The 27,586-nt window shown below is 32.0% G+C and overlaps 1 protein-coding gene across 5 annotated transcripts in view; it reads left to right on the top strand.

The window, feature by feature from the left end:
* Positions 1 to 27,586, top strand: part of LOC126882898 (RNA-binding protein Musashi homolog Rbp6) — a 1,676,353-nt gene that overhangs the window by 1,481,791 nt on the left and 166,976 nt on the right. For all 5 annotated transcript variants that reach the window (XM_050647970.1, XM_050647972.1, XM_050647971.1 and 2 more), the window contains one exon: positions 5,588 to 5,670. In XM_050647970.1, coding sequence (XP_050503927.1) covers positions 5,588 to 5,670 — 83 coding nt within the window. The remainder of the gene's footprint in view (positions 1 to 5,587; positions 5,671 to 27,586) is intronic.

Genomic DNA, 27,586 nt, shown 5'->3' with positions numbered 1-27,586 from the left:
TTTAGTTGCTAATTGGGGGGTGATATTCCTGATTTTTTTTTGCCAAAACAAAAGGGACCTTATTATAAGCGTAACTTGCTTACATTTGATGCTAGAATAGTTATTTATGAAACAGTTCGTGAAGTATGCTTTTTGCGAACGCACGCGATTTTTAGAGAACGAGCGACAACGGAGCGAGTGCTATACATCGCAGTATATAAATCGATTTCAGTCAGCTTAAAATTTACGCGCGGGGGGCAAAAAACTTTCCCATTTTTTCTTTGAATTCATTTTTTTTTCACGTATCCGGTTTTCACCGGTTGTTACTTTAAAAAGGGAAAACCGGTTATAACCAGGACAAAAAAACAACCGGAAAAACCGATTATTGCAGAGGAAAAAAGCCGCTTTTAGGTTAAAACCGTTAGGTTTTTGCCATCCCTAGACACAACCATTCTTGCAGAAAATTTAGAAGATCTCCAGACATTAGTAAATCTAGTCAGTGAAGCAAGTTATCGGAGAGGCCTAAAAATCAATATTTCAAAGGCAAAGTGGATGGCAGTTGGAAAGATAAATGTAGATCAAGGCGTGTTTTCTCTTGATGGAGAGGACATCGAACCGGTAAACCATTTTAAATACCTTGGCAATTGGTTAAATGTAAATTGCGATTGTGATGAAGAGATAATAACCAGGATTGAAATATCACGTAAGGTTTTTATGACCTAGAAACCAGTTTTATGTAACCGAAGCCTGTCGATGAAGATTCGCAAGAAGGTCCTAAAATGTTACGTGTGGTCTATATTATTGTATGGTTCTGAGACATGGACGTTAAAAACCACAACTCTAAATAAATTAGAAGCATTCGAATTGTGGTGCTGTCGACGAATCCTAAAGATATCGTGGATTTCGCACACTTACAATGAAAATGTTCTCCAAATGATGAATTCAGAACGTCTGGTCATAAATATCATAAAGTGGAAAAAACAGAATTATAATTAGAGGGTCTAAATACCATCTACTTCGCCTTATAATACAAGGAAAAGTGGAGGGAAAGAGATGGAGTGGTCGAAAGAAACTTTCATGGTTGAGTAATATTAGACAATGGTGTGGTTCCACGGAATAAGAAGTTATTATTGGTACATTAAACGGAATTTGTCGTATGTATTAGATGAAGCTGCCACACACGTATAATAAATTGGTGTCAAAAATAAACTTTCTAACAAATGGATATTGTCGTATGTTAAAAATTGCTACTACGGCTCTGATCGCATATTGTGTATGAACATTCGCCGGTAGCGACATAGACATGAAACTTCAAGTCGTGGGGTTTTATATATTTTTTTCTTCCTTTTCTCTTTTTTTTTTCGTAAATCGAAACTACCGAGCAAGTATCTCAAGATGAATTATTGCCTATCTTTTAGAGTGAACTGAATAAATGGAAAACGAGAAATCTTCTATCCCCAAATCAACGTAAGCGATATATTATCATACATTTTTAACTAGAATCAATATTTACTGTTTAGTATGCCCAAAGAATTTTAAGAGTAGGGGAATCATCCGGATATGGATTTTTAATATTATGTGATATGGGTTTATTAATATTTTTGTTGCTAATGCTGTGTAGAAGTTGTGTATTGCAAAATTAGAGTTATAGAAATTTTTCTTACGTAAAAGGACCAATGGAAAAATTAAATAAATATAGTTTGCAGATCCCCTTCTTCTTCTTCTTCTTCTCATATTAGGCCCCTTGACCTGTTCTTAACCGATTTTGTAATCGGAGCTGTGAAGTTGACTGCCAGCTATCTCGCCATCTTTTAAAGGGCCTTCCTATTGGTCTCTTGCTTGTTAAATCAATATTTACTGTTTAGTATGCCCAAAGAATTTTAAGAGTAGGGGAATCATCCGGATATGGATTTTTAATATTATGTGATATGGGTTTATTAATATTTTTGTTGCTAATGCTGTGTAGAAGTTGTGTATTGCAAAATTAGAGTTATAGAAATTTTTCTTACGTAAAAGGACCAATGGAAAAATTAAATAAATATAGTTTGCAGATCCCCTTCTTCTTCTTCTTCTTCTTCTCATATTAGGCCCCTTGACCTGTTCTTAACCGATTTTGTAATCGGAGCTGTGAAGTTGACTGCCAGCTATCTCGCCACCTTTTAAAGGGCCTTCCTATTGGTTTCTTGCTTGTTGGTCTCTTGCTTTGAATCTCCGGCTATACTTTTGATTCTCTTGCTGTCCATTCTCGTCACATGCTGATTCCACTCTCGTCTTTTCTTTCTTTCCTACCGTACTGTCTTGTATGTGACAGAGATCTCTTATTCTTGACTTCAACGTTCTTATTTCTGATGTTTTCAATATCCTCTTGCTTTCTGCTGTGTCACATCTTGTTTCTATAGCGTACGTCATGATCGGTCTTACACATGATTTGTATATGCGTACTTTCTGTTTCAGGCCTCACATCTTTACTACTTCAGATGATATCCCTCAGACATATTGACTCGTAATTGGCTTTATTTTCTTGCTCTTGAAGGCTTTCTTTAACATCTCCATAACTACATATTTCGACTCCCAGATATTCGAATCTCGAGACTTGTTCAATTAGTTCGTTTTTAATTACTATTTTGCATCTTATGGATTCCCTCGACACTACCAGGGATTTGGTCTTGGCTGTTGATATTTTCATGTTGTAGTTCTCTGCCACTGTACTGAAAGTTTGTGCCAGTCGTTGTAGGTTATCCTCGGTATCGGAGATTAAGATTGCGTCGTCACCATATCAGAGGATTTTTATTTGTTTTTCTGCCATCTTATATCCTTTTCCTGCACTTTTGATGTTTTCTATGATTTTGTATCCTACTTAATTAAAAAGCAATGGGCTTAAGCTATCCCCTTGTCTGATTGCAGAGTTGATTTCTATTCCCGATGTTAGTTCATTCTCGACTTTTATTCTAGTTTTGTTCTTCGTATTAATGTCTTTAATTATCCTTATCATCTTATTGGGCTGATTTTTCTCCTTTAGCAATCTTAGCACATCTTCTAATCTCACAAAATCGAAGTTTTTTATGTATTTTGTAAGCACGTTTCTGTCATCGGTGTTGATTGGTATTCCTTGAGTTTTAAAATTTTTATCCTTTTTTTTTTTCTCTTTCCAATTTCTCCTGCCTAGCTGTCGTATCATTTAATTCTTTTCTCGTTTTTGCCGTCTTGATTTGCTCTGCTTGATTCCCATGTTTAATTTGTTCTATTTTTTTAATTTATCCAAGCTCTTTCCAGAATTCTCTTCGTTCTTCCATTAGCTCATTGACCCCTGTCGTTAATTGTTGTAATCCACGAGGAAAAACGTTTTCCTGTAGTTTCCTGTATCAGTCGCCAGTTGCCACCAACTAGTCAACATATTGTGATTGGGCTCAAATGGTACCCTGGGCAGAATACATGTGATATTTGTGCATCCATGTTCAATTTCACAATTATAGTCAACATTTTCATGACTGATTAAGTTAAAGGGTTTTTACCCGAACATTTTTGGATTTTGGTGGTTAGCATATCAGCATCGTGTCAGCACTGATGATGATCTGTTATTAGATCGAAAATTAGTTCTGTGATGTAGTCCTTTTTAGGGAGTTTTATTAAATATACCTTTTATAAAGCATTTTACTTGATTTTGTTTTTTTTTTAATTAATTTCACTATCATATTGATCAGTATATCAAGCTTGTGGTCTTGGCTATGACTTTTGACTGGGGCTCTTGCTGTTTTCTTATTTCTGTTTTCATTTTCACCTCTTCCACTCTGTTTTTCCTCCTGTTATCTTCGGACCTCTAATCATTTGAATCCGTTTCGCCCAGCTTGTTAGGATTGTAGGTTTTATTTAGCTATTTTATTTATTTATTTTTTTTATTTTTGTTATTCTCTTTATCGAAAGCATCGAAAAGGCAGGGACAAAATTTCAAACATAAAATATTTACATAACCTAATTTTCTGGAATCCAGAAATCTTTTTTGGAATCCCAGAAAAATTAAGACGTAAGCTAACAGTGAGCCTAAAGAACACCACAGCAAAGATCAGTTTCAACGGAACATGTTTTAAGGAAATCAATGTAAACAAAGGTGTGAAACTTCAACTAGTAGCATATGCAGATGATCTAGTCGTCATAGCAAAGACGAAGATGACACTGATAAAAGCAGTTAAAAAATTAGATACGGAAGCGAAGAGAATAGGGCCAGAGATAAACCAGCACAAAACAAAATACATGACGCTAGGAAAGGACAACTCAAATCATCAGAAATATCTAATAACACAGAACCATAAATTTGAAACTGTATCCACCTTTAGCTACTTGGGAGTAACAATAGGGAAAACCGGAAAAGAGAAAACAGAGGAAAGAATTCTGAAAGGCAAAAAATATATGAAATGAATAGAAATCTGCTGAGAAGTAAGACTCCAAGCAAGAAAACAAAGATATACCTATATAAGACCTTAATAAGGCCTGTTGTTACATATGGGATGGAAACAACAACGATTAACAAGAAAGATGAGGATGCCTTCTGAAATTTGAATGAAAAATAATGAGAACAATACTGGGCCACAATGTAACAACAGAGGGAGAAATACGAATAAAAACAAATGCCGAAATTGAAGAAGAATTAAAAAGAGAAAATATAGTCAGATACATAAAATCGCTTCACTTAGAATGGATAAGACATATACAGAGACGCCCACAATCAGATAATATGTTGAAAAGGATAACTAACTGGACACCACTATGGCCCAGATGTAGAGGAAGATCCAGAAGAAGATGGCTGGATGATGTAGAAGAAGACATAAGAGCAATGAATGTGAAAGACTCGAAAGTTCAGTACAGGGACAAGAAATGAAAAAGAGTCACGAGAACAGCAAAGACACACAGCAAACTATAAGCGCTGGTTTCCTCGAAAGCGGCACCGACAAACTCCGACCGTTGCACTGCGATGAATTACGTCAGATTACGGTGAAAAATTCAAGGTTCTTCACTGCGGCAATGGAATGTGCAAACTCAGCAAGCGGTGGCTTCCAACGCATCCTTGGAAACCACCGCTATTATTTTGCATGGTACAGTTTTTTATGACGTCATTCATCGCAGTGTTATGGTCGCAGTTTGTCGGCACCGCTTTCGAGGAAACCAGCGCTTAAATGACAGGGGAGTAATACACCTCACCCACGAATAGGATTTTGAACACAATGGCGTTAGCTATAATCCCTTGGATAGGGATTGTAATGCTTAATGAATGAATGAATTTTATACTTTATGCTAATAGGATACATAATATATTGTTTAAAAATTGCCTTTTTAAAATCGGAACATTTCATACAACAATAGGACGATCTGTATTTATTTCTTTTTTGTTGTGTCACTCGTTGACACATGAAAAATAATCCGGTGTTATTGAAATTCACAACACAAATTTGCTGGCGTGAAAATAAACTATAAATTCCATCAGTACATTCCAAATGTAATAAATTTAATGACCTTTCAATTGTCTGCATGGAAATACTGAAAGAGGAGTTTTAAATTTAAACAGTTTTCCTGTGTACATGTCAATCATTCCCTAAAAAGGTCTTTTTTGTTCCAGGATTTGGATTTGTCACATTTCAAAGTGAAGACGTTGTAGATAAAGTTTGTGAAATTCACTTCCACGAGATCAACAATAAAATGGTAAGTTCTTTTATACATTTTTGAAATTGATAAATGTTTTTCACGGTGACCGTTATAAAGGGTATTAGGCCTGGATCCTGCATACCAAAAAAAGGTTATTAATGGCAAGTTGAAAATTTGTTAATAAACGGTGTCTAGTCGGACAAACTTTGATATACGGGAACACTGGAACAAGGGAAGTTTTAATTGTGGAATAGGTTACAAGTTTCGAAAATGTCCCATGTATTTTGTCGGACAGAACTTCCAATTGATTTGTTACCCTTTCATTAAACTTTCATGCAAAAATTAGACTGTTATTTCCCACCAATATAATTCCTGTCATTTGACATATTGTACGTGTCGGATTTATTAAAATGCCCAAAATATTTGACGGACAAATATTTTTTCATTTATAATATATAAAGTTTACTACTGAATAAACTTAAAAAACAACCTGCTAGTTTTCACAATCATAAACTTGTCAGGATGATAAGTTTCACAATTAAATCACGTTCCACAATTAAAACTGTTCCAGTGTTCCCATACACCAAAGTTTGTCCGACTAGGCATTGTTAAGCTATTAACAAATTTACAGCTTGCCATTAATCAACTTTGTTTTGATACGCGGGATCCAGGCCTATATGGCTTTTATTCAAATAAAAAAAATTATACACATATTTAGGAAAGCATTTAAATGTAGATCCAATTAATATTTCTTGTTTGTGTTTAAAACATGTACTAGATGTAATTACTAACTAATATAATGTGTTGTTTTGAAGCTATTTCCTTGTGTCATTTTTATAATTAATTATTTTGACAATAATGACATACGCGGCAGAAACACGACCCGACACAAAGAGGACAAAAAGATTGCTCGAAACAGCGGAGATGAAAACCCTTCGAAAAAATAAGACGAAGAAGGAGAACTATTTTGATTGGAAAATAAGCCACAATTAAATTGAAAAAAATTAATATAATGTGTAATACATATAAAACATATAATTTTTTAAAAAACACAAACATATATTTTATAAAGGAAAAGTTTTCAGTAGTTAGCTTTAAAATAAGTTCGTCCATAATTGATCTTCTCCAAGGTTGTGCTGGGTGACCACTGTTTCCTTTTCCACCCTAGAAGAGTCTTTGCAATACTGGAGATTTTGTTCGAAGTGCGTATCCGATCCATCCTATACGATGTGTCTACCTACGAAAATATAAATCTTGGAGAAAAACTGACTTGACCATTGAAAAGTTCAGAAAGTTATACACAAAATACCTTATATAAAGATTTTTTTAAAATTAAATCTGTAGGTTCTATAATTTTTTATTTATAACGCTAAAGTCACTCTTCTCACAAATATTAACGAACTATACAGGTTGTCCAGAAACTTAACCGACAAACGAAGACAGGAGATTCCTCAGATAATTTTAAGACAATTTAACCCAATTCGTCTAGTCCGAAAATGCTTCCTAAAGGAGCTGGAGCTCTTTGAAGATGGCGTCATGTAATTAGTTTTTCTTAAATACCTCCAGAACGCTTCTATTTAGAAAAACAACAATTGGTATTCACATTTACTTTTCAGAGATGGATCGATTCCATCCATTGCGAATTTCTAGTACCGGTCATAGGCATCCGTTTTGGATAGGGCAACGGTTATTTTATCGCATAACTTTTTTGTCTTTAACTTTTATGCATTTTAACACTGGATTATTAAATTGTGGGGTATTTTAGCACTAAAAGGTACTCTTGCTTTAAGTCGGTAGGACACACCGTTTTCTAGAAAAATCGATTTGAAAGTTTTTCGTTTTTGGAATTTAAAAAAAAATTGAAAAACTTTTCAAAAGGAAACGATGTATTTTACCAAAATAAAGTAAGAGTAACATTTAGTACTCGAATACCTCATAATTTAATAATCTAGTGTCAAAAATGCTTAAAAATTAAAGACAAAAAAGTTATGTGATAAAATAACTGTTGACCTACCCAAAATGGACGCCTATGACCAGTACTAGAAATTCGCAATTAAAAAAATCGTTTTATCTCTGGAATATAAATAAATGTACCAGTTTTCGTCTTTCTAAACAGTTTTTTTTTGAAATTTCTTTTTAAATTCAAAAAGCGAAAAATTTTCAAATAAATTTTTCTAGAAAACGGTGTGTCGTCCTACCTACTTGAAGCAAGAGTACCTTTTTGTACTAGAATACCTCACAATTTAAAAATCCAGTGTCAAAAATGCATAAAAGTTAAAGATAAAAAAGTTATGCGATAAAATAATCGTTTCCCTACCCAAAACGGACGCCTATGATCGGTACTAGAAATTCGCAATAGATGGATTAGATTTATATCTGGAAGATAGATAAGCGTACCAATTTTTGTTTTTCTAAATAGAAGCGTTCTGGAGGTATTTAAGAAAAACTAATTACAAGACGCCATCTTCAAAGAGCTCTAGCTCCCTTAGGAAGCATTTTCAGACTAAGTGAATTGGGTTAAATTGTCTTAAAATTATCTGTAGAATATCTTGTCTTCATTTGTCGGTAGAGTTTCTGGACACCCTGTATAGTAGCGTTCGGCGAAGCGAAAGATTGAGTTATTTTAATATAATTCTTTATCAAAATAAATTTTACAAATTGAAAATGAAATAAGAACAATAAAGCTATTTTATAATTATAATAAAAAGAAATAAAACATATGGGCATAAGTACGGTGTGGGCAGAAACTGACACATCTGTGTAACATCTTGCTAAACGATGCTTTATTCAAAAAAAATCTCAAAAATTTAAATCAAATAATACGACGTCTCAAAAAATATAATTTTTGAAAACTTCGTAGTTTTACAGAATTACTACCACTTTAAGAGGGTATTATTCAAGTTTGAACAGATATATGACAATGTTATAGGTGTTTTTTTAAAAAAATCTTTAAAACGGACTAAATTTTACTGTAGACATGAAACAAACAACTTCTTTTCAATAAAATTAAGAAAGATAAAAAAAGTAATACAAAAACTGAAAAATATCAGGTAATTTACTCTTGAGCGAAATTCATATTTTTAGATACCTCGTATAAAATTGAAAAACTTTGATATCTGATGGTTGCATCTTAAATTTTAGACTAGGTACATTTTATGAAGAATAACCTTTTTTCGTAAAATTGATAATAAAATAGTTATCATAATTATTATAAAATGATGTTTGGTATCCGTAATTTGACAAAAATTTGCATTTTTTTTTTTCAATTAAAAGGATGTGCATAGTAAAACATATGTTTAAATTAAAAACAAATTTTCTTAATATCAATTTTGATATTCTAAAATTTAAAGGTGCTTTACTCTTTGAAATTCATATTTTTGACATACCTCGTATAAAATTGATAAAAGTTGATAACGGATGGTTGAGATTTAGATTTTAGACTATGCATAGCATTTTATGAAAAATAACTTTTTTTCTTAAAATTGATAATAAAAAAGTTTTCCATATGGTTCCTAGTTACGCAAATATACTGTATAAGAGCTCAAATTTTTTTAATTTTCAAATTGAAGCGTTTATTTGAAAAACAACAACCCATGTCCATTTTTACAAATTCGGCTTTATGTATTATTCTCATAGAATAGTAGTTTCTTTATCCATCTCACACATTCAGTTGTGTAAAAATCTCAGATGTCCGGAGTAATCTTCATAGAAAATTCGGATAGTTTTAGAAAAACAACATATATTATGTCCATGCAATTTGTTGTAAAAGCAACACTTGTCCCATCTTAATCAACGGTCATCGGTAAGCGTGAATTATCTTATCCGTAAATTTATTAATTGTGGGCATTGTTTGTTAGTCATATAACATTTATAAAACCAGCGGAAATATAAATATATTAATTTATATAGTTTTTACAATCCCTTTCTAAGTAAATCCAAATATTTTTGTCAGTTCTTTATAGAAATTCAAGTCGAATAAAAATTTCTAACCCGCCTATGAACTGTTTCACAATACCCTGTTTTATTCTTAGAAGAAATGCGTGTTTTGGAAATCGAGGTAATTTTCCAAGCGTTCTTCTTGTAAAACTACGTATTTGTCATAAGAATATTCTATAATTATGACAGAATCAGAAAGCAGTCATTGGCCTATTCAAATGTCAAGTAAAAATCGTGAGTCTTGATTGGCTATGACGAACGAAAATACGAAGTTGATACGACATGAGTAGGAATATTTAGAGAGAATCGCAAAGAACGAGGAGTCTCAAAATAGTTTTTGACCGATAAACATGTCAAAAAGTTAGATTCTAACCGGCATGTTTTTTGTTCCACAAAAGAATTTCCAAGTTAAATTTGGGATATATTAAGTTCTTTTGGTGAAGATAATTAATGGTTTGATCATTTGAGAGTGTAGCAGTTCTGTTGATTATTGAATTATTGGATTATACGCTTTTGTAAACTTATGGTATGGCGTATCTAGTCCTTTGAGAAGCCGGTGAGCTGTTATGAAACCTTTATAGCTGGTTATAATAATATTGGTTATGGTTACATGGTAATGGATTAAACCTAAGTTTCCTGGATTAGAAAACTAGAGGTAAATTAGCATTTTCCTGTTTGTTATGGTATAATACCTTATATCCACCATACCAGTGGAATTTTCCAGTCATCCGTCGAGTGACGTATGGTGATATATGAGTATCTGTCAAAACTTTCCTATGGTGAAGTAATGTTGTGACAGATGAATATTTTCAAAGTTTAAGGTATAGTGACTATTTTAATTAAACATTTAGATTCAAGGATTAAAGTAATTTTTTTGATAAATATAAATATTTTTTTTGAATTTAAAAATAAAAATATAACAAGTAAATTTTGATTGGATCAGAAAGATATTTGCTTCCATCATTATAAAAATGATTGTTAAATCAAAATTGTGATTTAACCATATAAAAATTAATTGAGACATAAATATTTTTGGAATGATATTTGACAAGTGACGTAACTGACAGTTGTTATTTTCAAGTTTCAGTAAAAATAAACATTTTTCCTTTTTAATAATATAAATGCCATATTTTAAATGTGTCAGATATCAAGTCACAAAACAATAAATTTACTTATTTTTTGGTGCACCATATCTATTTTATAGAAAGTAGATATATTTTAGTCACAGGTAAATATCGCCAATGTAACCTATAAAATTTAATGTTTGTTTTGTTGTTTGACAGGAAAAGTTTTCAATAAATATGTAATTTTATTTGTCCTGTTTATTTATAACTACCTATTAGCAAAATTTTAACCACACATCTAAAAGTATTTTAGAGTATACATATTAAGAAAATATTGGATTGTATAAAAGAAACTCCTGGTAAGGTGCCCTCAAACAAAATATATCCAGGATCATTTCTATGTAAACACCCTAGGATATCTGTGTAAGTACTCTTATTTCATTTGGTAATAGTAGTTGATACTCCCTAGTTCCTTAAACGAACCTATGACCCGCCACCGCACAACCATGAGCTGCCGTAGCAAGTAGCTTTTAGAAATATCCCCTAATTTTTCTCCAGACCCCTTTCTATTTAAGAAGTAGTATTCATCCTACTCGAACTCTTCTTCAACCCCATTTCTAATTGTTACAGTCATAGCTCATAGGTGATGTTTGTTTCTTTTGTATTGCAAATAGTTCAGTATTACGGTAACTGTTCAACACAATACCTCTATATTTTCCAAAATATTTTGCTAACTTTGTACCTATTTTATCTTAAAATATCAATTAAAATATGAAACCAACTTGTACAATTATTTTGATATCCACATTACTTCCAATCAATATCTTAGTAAAAGTATAAGATTTGAAATAAATTGAAGCTGGGCAGTTTTTCTTGGTTTGCCAAAATTTTAATTTTTGGACAAGTGTTGTTTTTGAAATAAACGCTTCCATTATTGTAATGCGAATGCCATATTCGGATTCAGCAAAACCAAAAACAAAATAGAAACATATTTGATCAAAGTGTAATGATGAATTCAACGGTATTTTTAAATTATTTATACAAAACAATAGTTATTGTTTCAACAATTAATAAACAATTAGCGGCTAAATCTGTGAGTAGAGCTTTTTACTTTAACATGTATAAACTAACCAAAAAAAGTTTTGGAAAAATAAAGCTTTTTTGAATTTTTCCGAAACAATTTATGTTTCGTTCTCTATTGACTCCCCTATTAGCTTCATTTTTATTTTCCGTCTATTGGTTTTGCAACACTTGGCGAATCGCTATAAAATTCTTCGTCTCTTAACCATTGCATTCTAATTAAGGCGAGAGTTGATGTAGAGCATTTCCAACTTGTTAATCCGCATTTTCGTCTTCTAATTAAAAGCTGGTTTAATACGATGACAAGGATTACTGCATTCGTTAGGTGTTTATTACCGGAGCGGAATGCAGTTAGAACTACAGCTCCTTGGACGAAAATTACGCGTCTACCTGTCGCCATCCAGGACGCTATATAATTTTCTCCGGGTAATATCTTGTTTCCTCTCCCAAGTCCTCCCCAAAATTAAATTTACTGTTGAAAGTGTTAAACCGGTGGACCGAAGTGAAATTTAAGCGACCTGTTACTAACAAGTGCATAAAGTCTTAACTAGTCTAAATCTTCTCGATGGCTGAGTTACATTAACCTATTTCTACAGTAGTTTTTCTACTTTAAAAGAAATAATTATCTACACTTTAATAAAGAAGAACTTTTTTATAATAAAACGTTTTTATGATTTATAGGAGAGAATATAAAATAATTTGACGATAGAAAATGCTTCAAATTCCAAAAATTACGCTAGTATAAAAAAGTACTTTTTATAATACCACGGTTGTTTAAAATGGTATATATGTATAATATTTCTATATGATAGTTAACTTATGAATTTTAAGTATATCAACTTTTAAATTATTTATTAAAAAAATTAAAAAAAGATACGCAACAGCCGGGTTCGCACTAGGGACCTCTCGATCTGCAGTCTAATGCCACTGAGCCACCATCAATTTGTAGATATCGATTTATTAACGTACTTTAAAATATCATTGCATTAAAAAATCGATTTATCCATACAGGGTGATTGATTAGTGGGGCAAAGCTCCGTAGATCCGTTGTAGTAATAGATAGCAATAAAAGTCAATAAAAAAAATTGTAGCCAACTCTGACTACAGATTGATAATCAGTAATCGTAAATTGTCAGTTTTAGACAATTCAGTTATGGCTTACCTAAAATTTGGAAAGTTAAACCCGTAATTAATAATTTGCTCTGAAAATTTAAAATATTTCAAAAACTAATAAATTTAGACATAAGGAATGTTATATAAAAATTAAAGTACGGTAATAGTACTTTTCGATAGGTATATAAAATACAGGGTGTTTCATTTAAAATTACTGAGAAAATAATGTACTTGCGTTTTGACTAACCCTGTATTCAATATAAAGAAAATTAGGAATATCAATCATTTATGAACATTTTGACAATAAATAAAAAAATATGGCATCAGTAAACCATTGCCGTTGTGCTTATTGAAGTTATACTTTAGGCACGAGGGTGAATTTTTACATTCCCTGGCGCATGCGCACACCAACAGTATGGTATTAGCCGCTACATCTTTTAAGTTATGTAGCACAAATAAGGTGTGCGTGGATAGAATATATTATTAGTGTTTTTAGTAAATATATTTATTATAATTTTTATGTCTGTGGATTTGTCTTCCTCCTAATAAGTATTATTGAAAATGTTTATTTTCAATTAATGTATCTGTCACCGTGATTGTAATTATGTCCGAGAAATGATCGACTGAATACAAAAGCGGTGGTAGCTGATCGGTAGAGCATTCGCCTAGGGATCGCCCCTGTTCACATCCTGACAAAGTCATATCTTTTTTTTTTTTTTTATTTTTTGGTATTTTTTTTTGTTCTTTCTAAAATTAGTTTAATATTTAAATACAATACAAAAAAACTGTTTAAAGTAGATAGGTATATTGATTTCGTTGAAATCATAATATGAATTTAGATTATATATTATAATAGAAGTATAACTTCTTACGTGCGTACAAAGTCTTTTTTTTTTTAATTTATACAGGGAGTTTAACTTGTTACTATTTTCATATAAAATTTGTTATAACTTTGTAAGTACCCTGTATAACATACCAAACCTTTATATTTTTGTAATGGAGAAGTTAAGAACATTTCGAATATAAATTAAAATCTAGGGTGTTCCATTTAAAAAACATAAGTTTAGTCTGCCACTATATTATCGAACACCCTGTAACATTCTAACTAATTTTGTAATGTGAAGCTCAAAGTTTGCTACAATTTTTTTATTAACTTTTATCGCTTTCCATTACTATAACGGATCGACGGTGCTTTACCCCACTAATTAATCACCCTGTATAATAGCAGTTAAAGTTAAATATTGCATTGTTAGCTAGATCAGAGCTATTCTGAAAATTTCGGGGACCTAGGTAGCCTAGAACTATTTTTAAAATGGATTACAAAATTTGCGGAGACAGTGACAACGACCAAGCCAAGTATACAAATATATAAAAAAATATGTATAAAAACGTTTTAAAATACTAATACTGGTGGAAATTGACACTAAATGCAAATAAATACAATTATTTTTTTTATAAACATATTAGGCCTGGTTGCCGCGGACAAAAAAGTTTATTAATATCAAACTGAAAATTGGTTAATAGCTTAAGGGTGTCTAGTCGGACAAGCTTTGATGTACGGAAACACTGGAACAGGGGAAGTTTTAATTGTGGAACACGTTACAGGCTTCGAAAGTCAAACTATTAAAATGTCCCATGTGTTTTGTCAGACAGAACTTTCAATTGATTTGTTACCCTTTCATAAAAAAATATAGTATAAGTTTTTAAAAATCCACAAGGAAAAAGTTTCCCTGTAGTTGGCTGTATATATTTTGTAATATATGGATATTACAAAAAACAAGTAAAATCCTTTATAAAAGGTATATTTATTAAAATTACCTAAAATGGGCTACACCACAGAACTAGTTTTCGATCGGATGACCGATCATCATCAGTGCTTACCTAAAATACGTCTAATCTGATAAGTTAATGCAAAGTTTTTGAAATTTTGACCACGGTTTTAAAAAAGTTATAGGTTATACTCACACGATGCTAACATGCTGACGACCAAAATACAAAAATATGCGGGTAAAAACCCTTTGAAATTGATCCGTCATGGAAACATAGATTATATTCGTGAACTTGAACATGGATGCACAAAGTAGACCATGTATTCTGCTCGAGGTACCATTTGAGCCCAAAATTGACTTGTTCACATGTTGAATAGATGATGGCAAGTGGCGAATGATAACGAAAATCTTGAATGATGACATGACAGAAATGACAGTTTCACAGGAAGTTGAAATATTTACTTGTTAGTTATGTAGCCTCAGGTGTATGTAAAGCTTGTTAAAATTGAAAACAGTAACAACAATCACTCCACTGTGATAAATAATCAATTAAAGTAAAATTAAACTTGATGTTATAGTTATGTGTTTAGAGTAGCTGTATTAAAATGCAGTCAGGTCATCTTTGTCAATGATGGAGGTAGACCACATTACATCTCGCTATTACACCATTGCCTACCTCCATCATTGACAAACATTACCTGACCTGACTGCATTTTAATACAGCTACTCTAAACACATAACTATCAAGTTTAATTTTACTTGTTTTTACACAGTGGAGTAATTGTCGTTACTATTTTCAATTTTAACAAGCTTTTCACCTGAGGCTACATAACTAACAAGTAAATATTTCAACTTCCTGTGGAACTGTCATTTCTGTCATGTCATCATTCAAGATTTCCGTTATCATTCGCAAGTTGCCATCATCTATTCAACATGTGAACATCTCAATTTGGGCTCAAATGGTACCTCGAGCAGAATACATGGGATATTTTGTGCATCCATGTTCAAGTTCACGAATATAATCTATGTTTCCATGACGGATCAATTTTAAAAGGTTTTTACCCGTATATTTTTGTATTTTCGTGGTGAGCATGTCAGCATCATGTAAGTATAACGTATAACGTATAACTTTTTTAAACCTATAATCAAAATTTCAAAATCTTTGCATTAACTTATCAGGTTATACGTATTTTAGGTCAGCGCTGATGATGATCGGTCATCCGATCGAAAATTAGTTCTGTGATGTAGCCCTTTTTAAGGAATTTTAATAAATCTACCTTTTATAAAGGATTTTACTTGTTTTATAAGTTTTTAAATTCTATATACAATTATTAATAAGAGAAAATTTAGATTATCATTTCCAGATATTTTATAAACAGTTTTAGTCGTGTTAATAAAATGCTCTTTGTTACATCCGTTGTGTTAATGAAAACAAAACTGGTGGAAAATAAAAATTCAAAACCGCGTACTTGTTGTTACGAGACGAAGACAATAATCACGAAATTAAACAATCCTCTCGGGAGAATACGAATTAAAAGTAGAGCCACCAAATGCAAGATAGTCCGCAGGACTGTTGAATTCCACCAACAGTTTTGCTGGAATTGGTTTGAAACTATTTCCGCTTGTTAATTTCCGATTCTTGTTCTAATGAATATCATTTTAATATTGTGAGGAATTTATTGCAACAGTTACTTTGTTTGAGATGAGCTTGTGGCTTATGTGGTGTGTAAATATGTAGAAAAATCGATAAACGTTATAAAACTAGAAAATAAATGATAGAAATATGGTGCAATTAATAAATAACCTTATAATTACTGATAATAGACAATCAAGTACACATATTTTTTTGTTTATATAATATAATATTAGATAGACACATTAAGCTACACCGAGAGAAAAAAATTATTGACATAAAGAAACTTTATTTATATTTAAGAAAAATCGACTTGGCATATTGCCTAAGAAATATATCTTTGTATGTAATATATAATTTTCTAAAATATTTCTAATAAATTTTACTATAGCCAAAGAAATATATCTTAAACATGATTGAAGTATCACGTTCTGGCAAACTTCATATAGTACATTATTTCACGGTTCTTGCTCTAAATTTTAAAGAACCGCTTGGATTGACATGAAATTTGGCATACGTATAGCTTACATGTCAAAGAAAAAAAGTGATATTGTGCCGATGTGTGCTTTTGCCCTGGGGGTGACTTTCACCCCCTTTAGGGGGTGAAAAAATATATGTCCAAAATAAGTCCGGAAATGGGTAAACTGACTAATTTTAAGTAACTTTTGTTCTATAGAGCTTTTTCGCCAAGTCAACACTTTTCGAGTTATTTGCGAGTGAATATGTTCATTTTTCAACAAAATAACCACATTTTTAAAGGGTTTTTCGCAAAGAACTCAAAAAGTAAGTATTTTGTTGAAAAAAACGTTCCTAGCAAAAATATAGCTTATAAAAAAGTAAAAAAAATGGTGTATGCGTTAGGTCTCTTGATCTCATAGAACCAGAGTTATAGCCAATGAAAAATAGATTCATATTCAAAAATTTCAAATAGAATATTTCGCCGTGAAATATCCAAAAAATTAAGCATTTTTGGGGAAAACCCATTATAACTTTTATAAGTGTTTAAAAAAAGCTTTATTTCTGTTTTTACAAAAAGTTTCTAGCATTAAATTTAAGCAAGTTTCGCTCAAAATAAAGTTGGTCCCTTTTGATTTGGCAAAAAAATCGGGAAGACCACCCCCTAATTAATAACTCAAATAAAATTAATCGTTACCGCTCCACAAATTATTTTACTTATGTTGTGTTTATATGATCTGTAAGTTTCATCGATTCAAAGTGCTTATTTTTGAAAAAATTTTGTTTCAAAGTAAAATTTTTAAAAATTTTAAATTTGAAAAATATGCTTTTTTTCAAAATAACTTAAAAATTGTTAGAGATACCAAAAGTCTCGGAAAACAAAAAAAGTCAGCATTGCTTTTCTGAATATCATGTATTTTTTTGTTTTTCTGTTAGACAAAAATTAATTAAGATTTTGTGTTTCTAAATTTGCATACATTCGTGATCAGTGACTCGTTCAACCCCTTTTAACTACAGCCCTTTCAATAATAAGGACTTTAAACTGATGAAACTTACATATCATATAAACAATACATACACGAGTCAAGAAACTTGTGAGGTCGTAACGATTAAATTCATTTAAGATACTAATAATTAGGGGGTGATTTTCTCGATTTTTTTACCAAAACAAAAGGGGACTAACTTTATTTTGAGCGTAACTCGTTTACTTTTAATGCTAGAAATTGTTTGTAAAAAGCAAAAATGAAGCTTTTTTTAAACACTTTAAATAAGTTGTAATGAGTTTTCCCCGAAATGTGCTTCATTTTTGGTTATTTCACGTTAAAATATTTCATTTGGAATTTGACGAATATGAACCTATTTTTCATTAGCTATAACTCTGCTTCTACTAGGTATAGAGACGTGATATATACACCATTCTTTTAAATTTTTTACAAGCTATATTTTTTATAAGAATGTTTTTTCGACAAAATACTTACTATTTGAGTTATTGCGAAAAACCGTCTAAAAGCGTGGTTATTTTGTTAAAAAAATGAACATATTCACTGCCAAATAACTCAAAAAGTATTGACTTTGTGAAAAACTCTATAGAACCAAAGTTACTTAAAATTAGCCAGTTTATCCATTTCCTGACTTACTTTGGACGAATATTTTTTTCACCCCCAACAGGGGGTGGAAACCACCCTCAGGGCAAAAGCACATATCGGCACAATATCACTTTTTTTCTTTGATATGTTAGCTATGTGTATGCCAAATTTCATGTCAATCCAAGCGGTTCTTTAAAATTTAGAGGTTTTGCAATATTTTACCGTTAAAGAACGGACTAATACCCATTTATCAGAAAGAAATTACACTTGATGTTAATTGATATTATTAGTCATAAGGATATATTTTTTTGACATTACAAAACTATTCTTTCTGAGCAATAGTATTCCTTAGTAGTAATAAGGAATATTATTATCTTACTATTAATAATTAATATATTAATGTTAAGAAATATATTTCGCAGATATAATCGTATATTTAGAATTAAGTTAATATTTCTTGAAAATAAAGTGATATTACATACGGCGAAATAAATCATTAAGGTAAAATCATTATTAATTAATAAAAACAAGATATAAAACGTTGTTATTACATACAAATATTTTATCCACTCTTAAACCACACTCTTAAACTTCCTCAATTTTTCCTTCTTTTGTTAATAGCACTTTGTATATCAGCAATTCACTAAATCAAAATCGTTATGTAGAAAGAGTAAACTTATTTTAATAAATTTTTTTTTTATAAAGATGTAGATATTTGATAGATGAAGTAGTTTTCAATCCTAATAGCAATATTAATATTATTTAAAAATATTAAAGTATTACTAAAAGATTTTTAATATTTTTAATATTTTAAAATTTTTAAATATTAGTAATATTGCTATTAGGATTGAAAACTACATCATCTTTCAATTGAAAGATGACGCTAGTCACCTAGTCCATTCACGTCAGTTGCGGTGTGGGTGCTAAACTCTAGGTGTTGGTTAATTGGAGTATGGAGTAGCAGGCTTATGTTCTCTCCGATGAGACTCCAACAAGAGTCGAAAATCGTTGATTCAGAGTGTTGGACTGCACTCCGTAACCTAAGTGAAAAATGAGATTGTTTTGCCTTCGCATTGCAACTGAATAAAAATGGAATTTTTATTTTATTTTTATATTGGTCGTTACTTCTTTGAGTAACTAGGTCCATTTTCTGTTGGAATTTACCAGCTGAACAGACGGAGTCGTAAATTGTAAGTTTTTTGAATTCCCTCATGTCTTCTTCGCTTCAGCATCCATCTGGCTTGCAAATTTTATAAGCCATGGAGGTGTTACCAAGGAAATAGACCAATAAGTTTTTAATTTAAAAATCTTTTAGTGCTATTTTAATATTTTTAAATAATATTAATATTGCTATTAGGATTGAAAACTACTTCATCTTCCAATTGCCAGATGCCGCTAGTCACCTAGTCCATTCACGTCAGTTGCGGTGTGGGGGATAAACTCTCGGTGTTGGTCACTTAGATTATGGAGTAGCAGGCCTACGTTCTCTCCGATGAGACTCCAACAAGAGTCGAAAATCGTTGATTCAGAGTGTTGGACTGCACTCCGTAACCTAAGTGAAAAATAAGATTGTTTTGCCTTCGCATTGCAACTGAATAAAAATGGAATTTTTATTTTATTTTTATGTAGATATTTATTTTGACAAATTTAGGAAATACAAAAAAAAAAACAAATACACGGCCCCACATAAGAACTATTGATACTAATAATACTTATAATCAATCATATTTAGTTAAACATGGCATTATTTAACCTACACATCTTTGTTTATTTTTTTTTTCTGTTAATGAAATATTAAATATTTATCTTTATAATATTAAGTCACACAATAAACATTGTTTAGCTAAAACAAGAGGGAAAATACAACCAATGTAAAACATTGAAGCAGACATAATATGTAATTTTCTTTATTTTTATAATCTAAAAAACAGCATAACTAATCATTAAGAAATTTTATTACGGGAAAGTATTATTAGTTTACATCTTAAGTCATTTAATACATATTAAGTAATTCACAGTTTTCGGCAATAAAATTTCCTAACCATTAAAATATTTCTTTTATGCTAACTGATTTCTTTATCACAAATAAATGAATAGAAAACATCCTCAGCGTTGCACCCGCCATGTTTGATATAGCGTTGTATTGTATATTTTTATAGAAGATGATACATTTAAGAAACCTATTATAGTTGATACATAAGTATACACATTTTAAAAAGGTACTTAGATGTACAAAGTTCTACCATTTCTGGAAGGCCCTACAGTGGGTTAATAGTTCCTTTCTTAATATTGTTCTGAAGCTATATATTATATCATTCCGTCTCAGCTTTAAATTGGGGCTTATTTCCCAGTTAGAATAATAAGTTCCTTTCTTTCACAGTTGTCCATTATTATACCTAAAAAGCATATAAAAATACTATTATGTTTCTTTTATAACCATTCGGATACGCAACAATATTATTATTACATCTTAAATTACCTAATTTACTTTTATTTAATACCTATATAATATGCACGTACCTTCAAAATATCCGTTAATTTTTAAAGAACACCAACAAATCCAAAATCCTTCTATATGAACATGAACTAATATCACGGCATCTTGACAAACACGGATGACTAAATCATAAATAGTTAATCTGCGCAATTCTTTTGTGGAAGAAAATCTCTTTGTAAGTAACATTTCGGCTTAATGATAAAGTTTTTATTTTATAACCACAGTTACTGCAGAGGGTATTTCTAAAAAATTATTTCTTGTCTTTAAAATATTTATTTGATTGCAAGAAAATTTCTTGTTCACAAAGATAAATATAGATGAACTTAACATATATTTCTTATACCGAAAAATATTTGTAGTTTTCAATTTAAGAAAAAAAAACTTTAGGATAAGAAAATAAAAATGTAACGATTAATGCATTTCGTGGTATTGAAGAAATTATCTGTAAGAAATTATTGAGTTCTGCTTAAAAAACTCGTTTCTTTATACGTGTAACGGTATGTTTACGGATAATATGATATGTTAAATTTTAAGAAAGATGGCTCAAAGAAATCAGTGTTTTAGGAGGAAAAAAATTGTTCCCTCGGTGTATAAACTCGCTATAAGCTATAAAAATTAAGCTCACAGAAATGAACTAGCTTATGGCCCTATTGTTGATTTATTTTCGTATTTATATAAAATTGCTATTTTATGCTTTAATATCGCTGCCAACGTCACAGCAATTAACTTGAATAGCCATTTAGATCTTTATGTTGATAGAGTCTCTCTATGAATGTTTAATTTTGACTTTGGTGGTCCGAACTCTCGTCCTATTTACTTTTTCGCTTTAAACGAAGTCGGTGAAGAAATTTACTAAAACCAAATAACTATTCCTTTTTGCTTTCACCGTTTCACTCACAACAAAGCCTTAGTGTATGTATTGCCTTTGTGTAGCTGTTATTATACAGTGTGGCAAAGCTAAATGGAATAAATTAATTATTTCGTGAATGAGCGATTTTGAAAAAAATCCCGAAACAGGTCGATTGTTATTTTTAAATTACGATTTTTTGACATATTATACACTATACAGTGTGTCTGTGTAACTACGAACCATATAGGAAACTGCGCTGCATAGTCTAAAACCTAGGATTTAATAATCAGATATTAAATTTTATGGACGGTATTGAAAGTATTGAACCTTTCTCATTTTTATGACGTTGATCAATTCTCGCTCTTTTTGTATGGTTTCCAGCACATGTTCGTTGAATATGTGTGCTGTCCACGGGATTCTGAGCATGCGAGGGTAACACCACAACCCGAACACTTATAATTTGTTGAGATTCCTTATTTTTGTTATCCAAGTTTCACATCCATAGAACAAAACGGACCAGACATAGCACTTCAATACTCTTAGACGTGTAGTCAATGACAGACTTCTACTGCACAATACAGAGCGCCAGCTAAGAACGTTTTTTTGTGCAAGTTCTATTCTGGTCGAAATTTTCTCATAACTTTCAACCCTGCAGTCAATCCAGCTATCCAGCTGGATAGCTGGATACCCATTAATTTTTCCAACCACCATCCATTTTGTTTTCTTTGCGTTGATTGTTAAGCCATTTGCAATACATTCGTTGTTTACTGCGTTCAACAGAGTTTGAAGGTCTTCCCGACTCTCTGCCATTATGGCGGTATCATCTGCGTATCTGATGTAATTAACGATTTCACAAACGATTTTAACACCCTCGCGACGATTATTTAACGATTCTTCAAAAATTGGTTCGGTGTTTTAAAAATTGAACAATGTCGGTGACATAACACATCCCTGTCTGCCACCTCGCTTAACAGAAACTTTATCTGAAACTTCTTAGTCCAACTTAATACAATTCTTGTAGTAAAGATTTTTGACCAATTCAATGTCGTACGTGTCCAAACCAACTAAGTCCAAGCATTGAAATAGTATTGATTGTGGTACTCTAACAAACGCTTTTTCGAAATGTATACAGCATACGTCAATATTTTCTCTGAAATATATAGACAGCAATAGTTATAACATAAATCTACTTACGGACAAAAATATTGCATATGCATCTGGAATGAAACTTTTTATGCTGTTATCCTTAGCCCCGCTATATCATAGGAATACATAGGTGTGAAAAATAGATGATCTTTGCGTCTAATTCAACCCGATCACTTCTTATCTAAATATTATGATTACAAATACCTTTTCAAGGAAATATTATAATAAAACTTAATAATTGTTTCTGGCTGATGTGAGATTGCACTTTCAGTTTGCTTCTGTATTTTATAAAATAAAATAAAATTTGAATTATGGTTTTGTTTGGAATAATTACTTGAGAATAATAATTATGATTGGGATCCGAAATAATACCTAACCTAATCCTAATCACCGTAAAAACCTAATAACCGGTTTTTACTTTAAAAATAAAAAACCGGTTATAACCGGGACAAAAAACAACCGGTAAAACCGGTTATTTCAAAGTAAAAAACCCGGTTTTAGGTTTAAACCGGTAGGTTTTTCCCATCCCTACTATGTGGAGTGGTATTTCTTGGAAAGGAGATACCGAACTTGTGGAGGTGACTGGTTGAATGACAGCTGATATGTACATTAAAAATATTTTAGAAGATTATGTTTTGCCATTTGCCAGCCCTATTGGTTAACAAATTCGTGTTAATGCATCATGACGCTGATCTTCATCTCGTTAGAATAGTTAATACTTACCTGATGAGATTAAATCTAAAAATTATATTGGCCACCATATAGTTCTTATCAAATTTAAATCCGATTATACCAATTATATGATACTTCAGATATACTAAAAATCTCGAGAGTTTAACATAGAAACCTATTTGTGCTTTGTTGACTACTCCAAGGCCTTCGATAACGTAAAATGGGATAAAATGTGGCATATGCTTAGAGAAATGGGTACGCCAGAACATCTAATCTATTTATTACAAGAACTTTAGGTAAATAACACCGCTAATGTAATGTAAGAGTTAATAATGTGGTTTCGAAAAACTTCAAATTAAAATCTGGAGTGCAACAGGGATGTATAATATCCCCCATTCTGTTCAATATATATAGTGAATACATTATGCGTCAAGTTTTGAAGAATTTCAAGGCAAGCAACTATAGGAGGAGGAAAAATCAAAAACCTACGTTATGCTGATGACACGGTTATATTGGGGTCTTCACCGGAAGAACTGGAAGAAATTATGAATAGGCTAGGAACGGTGAGTACGGAATATGATTTGAAAATAAATATACAGAAAATTAAAGTAATGATCATCGATAGAATCAGAAACAACCAAACGGAGATAAGAAACTTGGCAGGTTACGGGGTGGTCAGACAATTTGATTACTTGGACTCCGTTATTACTATTTGTGGAGGATGCAAAGACGAAATCTGTAGACGCATCATAGTGGCCAGATCGGCAACAGCCTTCTTCTTCTTCTTCTTAGCCTTCTATCGTCCACGTTTGGACATAGGCCTCTCCCAACTCCTTCCATCGGTCTCTATCCTGAGCAACATATTTCCAATTCGTTCCGGCTACTCTTTTAATATCATCAACCCATCTCATCTGTGGTCTTCCTCTCGGTCGTTTACTTTGGTAAGGTCTCCAATGTTGTATCGTGGCATTCCAACGTTGGTCTTTTTGTCTAACAGTGTGGCCTGCAAAGCTCCATTTAAGTTTGGCAACTTTTGTTGTTATGTCCTCGACTTTTGTTTTTGATCTTACCCAGTCGCTCTTCTTTTTATCTGACAGTCGTATACCTAACATTGCTCTTTCCATAGCTCTTTCTGTTGTAGCTAGTTTATTCATATTTGCCTTGGTTAGGGTCCAGGTTTGACACCCATATGTCATGATAGGAAGGATGCACTGGTTGAACACTTTGGTCCTCAAATATTGAGGTATTTTGCGGTTCTTAAGTATCCAACCAAGTTTTCCAAATCCTGCCCATGCTAGTCTTGCTCTCCTATTAATTTCCGCACTTTGGTTTTCTTTGTCAAGTTTCAGGATTTGGCCTAGGTAGATATATCCCTGGACTTTTTCTATCTCACTGCCATTTATAGTTATGCGTCTGGGGTCATCTGTGTTTGTCATTATTTTTGTTTTCTTCATGTTCATTTTTAGACCGACGTATTGGGAGCTGCCTGCGAGTTCCTCTATCATAATTTGCAGTTCCTCGAATGAGCTCGCTATAATCACAATGTCGTCAGCGAATCTGAGGTGATTTAGCTTCTTGCCATTAACGTTAATGCCATAGGTTGACCAATTTGTCGTTTTGAAGACGTCTTCTAGTGCTAGGTTGAAAAGCTTTGGCGATATTACGTCTCCTTGTCTCACGCCTCTCTTAATAGGGATGGGATTTGTATTTTCGTCTAGTTGTACTATCATAGTTGCATTTTCATATATATTATGTATTAGTTGTCTATATCTCGAATCTATTCTACAATTATTAATAGCTTGTTCTATGGCCCACATTTCGATACTATCAAACGCCTTTTCATAGTCTACGAAGGCAAGAAATACGGGTAGTTGGTATTCATTTGCCTTCTCTATCAATGTTCTCATTGTCAGCAGATGGTCTGATGTACTATATCCTTTGCGGAAGCCAGCCTGTTCCACTGGTTGGTAATTGTCCATTTTGTAGGTCAACCGGTTGTTAATAATTCTCATGAATAGTTTGTATACTTGACTGAGCAACGATATCGGTCTATAATTCTGTAGGTCACATTTGTCCCCTTTTTTGTGTAAAAGTATTACTAGACTTTCGTTTCAGTCTTTAGGGATCTTGCTATTATGGAGACATTTATTAAATAGCTCTGTTAGTATAGGGATTGTTACTGTCTTGCTTGTTTTCAAGAGCTCGGCAATTATACCGTCCTGTCCTGGAGCTTTATTATTTTTTAGTTCTTTTAAAGCTCTTTCTATTTCGAATCCCTTTATATTTGGTAGTACTTCTGATCCCACGTTTTTTATTTTTCTTTTGACGTTCTCCTTTGTTGATTCATTAGGCTGGCTTTGCGAGCTGTACAAGCTTTTGTAGAAGTCTTCGACTATTTTTGTTATTTTATATTTGTCCTTCTCTTCCTTACTATTGGCGTCTTTAATTTTAATGATTTTTTGAACACCCAATGCGGGTCTTAGACATTTTAAGCCTCTGTTGTTTTCAATGACTCGCTCTATTAAGTTCTCGTTCCATTTTTGTAAGTCGCGTTTTAGTTCTTTTCTAATTGTTTTATTAAGTTCTATGTATTCTTGAGTATGGCGTTTGTTTTGCGTTAGTAGTTGTCGTCTTTCCGTCATTAGTTGTTTAGTTTCGTTGCTTATTTTGTCTTCTTTAGTACTTGTTTTCTTTGCGACCTGTAGTCCGGCTTCGAGAAGGTTCTTATTGATGTTTTTGTTAATTTCGTCAATTTCATCTTGATTATGTGAAGAATCATATTTGAACTTATCCGCTAAGACCTCTCGGAATTGCTCTTCATTTGTTTTTACTTTAAACGCATCTATTCGCGTTGTTTTTTAAATATTCTTTTCCTCTCTTCTTTCATGTTAATATTTATTTTTGCTCTAACTATACGATGGTCACTACCCGTTGTTACGTTGTTTATTGTTGTTACGTCTTCGAATATTCTTTTGTTGTTTGAGAGAAAATAGTCTATTTCATTTTTGGTGGTTCCGTTAGGTGCAACCCATGTCCACTTTCTGTTAGGTTTCTTTTTGTAGAAGGTATTCATAATATACATGTTTTCTTGTTCCAGAAATTCCATAAGTTTTTCTCCCCTTGTGTTTCTTGTGCCGAATCCAAAATTTCCAATCTTGCTTTCAGTTTGGCAACAGCCAAACTCACAAAATTTGGAGGAATACTGACATTACAAAAAACACAGGATTACGCCTTGCTTGAGCGTTGGTGTTTCCTATCGCCACCTACGCTTCAGAGACTTGGACCATCAAGGGAGCGGATTCAAAGTGTATGATGGCCTGCCGGAGAATGTTGCGCATACCTTGGACCACACATCGCACAAATCATTCAATATTAGCCGAACTTAACATAAAAACTAGATTCACCACAACTATCCACCATAATATACTGAGATATTTTGGACATATTGGGTGGTGAATTGCAAATGTAAAATTCTAAACTGTTGAATTTCTGCTTTCCTAATTATTTTACATCAAAAGACATTGGAAACTACCTGTAGAGGATTGAAATCTGTATTGAAAACAACTGTTAAAATTGTTCTACGAATTAAACATATTCCAAAATTTTCTAAAAATGTAATACATTTTTTGGTTTTTCAGCCCAAAATTAGGCCACACACAGTGCAATGATGTGTCACAATGAAGTTATTATTTTCACATTTTTGAACTGTCAATATTTTTATTTTTTCATTTATTGTTTAAAAACAATACAATTGATAAGATACCCTCAGTTGCGGAGAAAGTATTAATAATAAAGATATTTTATGCAGTCAATGGTGTGAGCACTGTCAGTTAAATAGTAACGTGTGGCCTAACTTTTACACACAGACCTACTGTGGCAAATATATCATATTTTTCAAAATTTTGGAATGCATTTAAATCGTAGAACAATTTTAACTTTTGATTTTAATACAAATTTCAATTCTCTATAAATATTCTCTTATGACTTTTGATGTAAAATAATTAGGGAAGCAGGTATTCAACAGTTTAGAATTTTACATTGAGTTTCCTATGGACCGTTTTACGATTCACTACCCGGTATAACTAGAACAAGAGAAGGCATGGAACGAATGATGGTTAAAGGCGACGTAGGAGGCAGAAGATCCAGAGAAAGATCTTCATTGCGATGGTCG

The sequence above is a fragment of the Diabrotica virgifera genome, chromosome 4 (genome assembly GCF_917563875.1).
Source record: "Diabrotica virgifera virgifera chromosome 4, PGI_DIABVI_V3a".
Classification (NCBI taxonomy): Eukaryota; Metazoa; Arthropoda; class Insecta; order Coleoptera; family Chrysomelidae; genus Diabrotica; species Diabrotica virgifera.
Note: the sequence above shows the minus strand (reverse complement) of the source record. Positions and strands in the feature narration are given on the sequence as shown.